General features: G+C 54.7%; 2 protein-coding genes across 2 annotated transcripts in view; both read right to left on the reverse strand.

Moving 5' to 3' along the window:
* MONBRDRAFT_38629 (uncharacterized protein) overlaps window positions 1-328 on the reverse strand; it is a gene marked incomplete at both ends in the record, with an annotated part of 3129 nt that extends 2801 nt beyond the window's left edge. The window contains one exon of the mRNA XM_001749288.1: window positions 219-328. Within this exon, the coding sequence (XP_001749340.1) occupies window positions 219-328 (110 nt within the window). The remainder of the gene's footprint in view (window positions 1-218) is intronic.
* Window positions 329-1097: 769 nt separating this feature from the next.
* Window positions 1098-1603, reverse strand: MONBRDRAFT_28801 (uncharacterized protein; the record flags this gene model as incomplete). The annotated part of the gene is made up of 2 exons (XM_001749289.1): window positions 1098-1250; window positions 1346-1603. 2 exons carry the CDS (start codon window positions 1601-1603, stop codon window positions 1098-1100), a joined length of 411 nt encoding a protein of 136 aa, XP_001749341.1.
* Window positions 1604-2397: the final 794 nt, after the last annotated feature.

A 2397-nucleotide genomic window follows, 5' to 3' on the forward strand; every position in this document is an offset into this window, starting at 1 on the left:
GGGCAGGGCGAGGGGAAAGGCAGTCATTTTGGCGTACCAATGGGGCGGTGGAGCAGACGCTCAAAGGTACATTCACCGGTCTTTTCAAAGAGCAAGCGAATGGTCGAGGCCACGCTGAGTCGAGTCAAAGGGGGCAGAGGGTGGGGTGAGCCGATGATCGTGGGTTGCAGCCAGGGACAGAGGCACGGGCGTTGTTTAGGGCGCATGTGCGGGCGTACGAAGGATCAGGCAGCTGAAGTCGAGCATTGAGTTTGCGCGGGGGTTCGTTGCGGTGTTCAAGTGATTTGAGGTATGAAAAGTCTTGAAGTAAGGTATCAAGGTCGGCCATGATGGTGCGGTGCTGGCACCCCGAGGGGTGGGCGAGGCGCGGACCGGGCCGACTGAGGCAATGGGCGACGCGAATCGGGCATCAACCGACTGACCTAAGCGCGAGCAAGGTTGAAACAGAGGGGAAGCGGAGGGGCGATGAGCGCGCGATCTGAAGAGAGACAGAGAGAGAGAGGGAGACAGAGAGAGAGAAAACTTTTTGGCACAGTCACAGCACGAAGAGGGAAAGGGAGGAGGGAGAGACAGATGACCAGGCAGCGGTTGGATCGAGGTCCAAAGGGGGCCTTTGGCGTGCCCGCTCCTTCCGCTCCTGCCATCAACAGCCGCCGCCAACTTACTCACCCCAGTCACACACGGACACACGGACACACGGACACGGACACGGAGACACGGGCCTTGCCACAAAAGGGCTGCTTCGCAAGTGTCAGTATCACTCCCGAGGCAGGGGACGCTGAGGTAACCAACAACCAGCCAGCGCCTACGTCTGGCCCCCAATCAATGGCCCGCACGTCCCTTCAAAATCGCCGCTACCGCTGCCGCTACCGCTACCGCTACCGCCGCCGCCGTCGCCCTTTTTTATTTTTTTTATTTTTTTTTCTCTCTCTCTCTCTTGTTGGCTGCTGCTAAGGTGAGTGAGTGAACTTGGAAGAAGAGAGACAGGGCGCTTTCGTGGGCTGAAAGGAGAGAAGGAGTGGTGACGCGAGGTGAATGCAGAGAACTGGTGTGGATGTGTCATTTATGCTGTGGATACTGTAAGGTGAATTCAGAGGTTATGGGTGAGACATGGAAAGAGTGAGAGAGGGAGAGGTACAGAGAGACAAGAGGGAGAGACAGAGAGACAGCGAGAGACAGAGAGAGACAGAGAGACAGCGAGAGACAGAGAGAGACAGAGATAGATAGAGATTGAGATTTATGAGATTGAGCTATGCAGAGAAGAGAGAGAGAGACAGAGACAGAGCCAACCAACCAAAACAAATTTTAACCACGCAACAAAAGACCCTGAAGGAATAAGAACAACGCAAGGAGTTTGAGAGAGAGAGTTTGAGAGAGTTTTGAGTGAGAGAGAGAGCTTGAGAGAAGGTGAGAGAGAGAGAGCCACGCACAGAGAGAGAGAGAGAGAGAGAGAGAGAGAGAGAGAGAGAGAGAGAGAGAGAGAGAGAGACACACACACACACACATCAAAAAGGGGGTGACGACGTTGTGGGTGTTGGTGACCCTGAACCCACATGGTAAGAGGACCTTGTTCATAACAGAACACACACATACACAGAGCCATGAATGGGATCAAGCTGACGGGTGGTCGGCGACTGGGAGCCTGGTCCGAAGCGGGAGCGAATGGTGAGGTTTATGGCTGAGTTTGTAGGTACACCACATGTCTACGGGAGGATGGGGTCTTGTGAAGGTCTTCAAACTTCTGAGGAAACACTTGCTGACCCCTGCCCCTGCCTTCTTTTCTTTTGCGTACGCGTCGGACTTTGGATGCCACTCCAACGGCGCGCACGGAGACCGGTGGTATGCTTGACGATCACCACCGCAGTCGTGCACAACTTTTAAGGAGGGAGTCATTGGAATGTGGGGGGCGAACCCGACTGTAACACCCCAAAGCCACAACAAGACCCAATAACACTGATTTCGACGGTGCACCGGCGCGGCCAGATAGAGCCGTTGAAGCAGCGGTGCTGCCCTCCTTCCTTCACCATGAACTGCACAGTCAGGACGGTCAGGGCAGCAGCACAGGACTATGGTAAGGGGGGAAGGTCACGACAGTCCCGTGTGCACTGGCACGCCACGCGTTCTGGACATAAAATTTGTCGTCGCAAAGTCCTGCTGGTGTCAATCGTACGTCAAGCCCATTTTGAGCCCCATATCAGCTCAGCCAGTCCAACAACCATTGTGCCAGTACCAAAGCTCTGGCCTCTCTTCCTCGCCCAACCATCGTACCTGTCAAGAGCCCCGGCTGCCAAAACACGCTCTCTTTTTCTTCTAACGATCATGCATTGTGTGCGTGTGTGTGTGTGTGTGTGTGTGTGTGTGTGTGTGTGTGTGTGTGTGTGTGTGTTTACGAGTTCA

Source organism: Monosiga brevicollis, genomic scaffold, assembly GCF_000002865.3.
Source record: "Monosiga brevicollis MX1 MONBRscaffold_29 genomic scaffold, whole genome shotgun sequence".
Taxonomy (NCBI): domain Eukaryota; class Choanoflagellata; order Craspedida; family Salpingoecidae; genus Monosiga; species Monosiga brevicollis.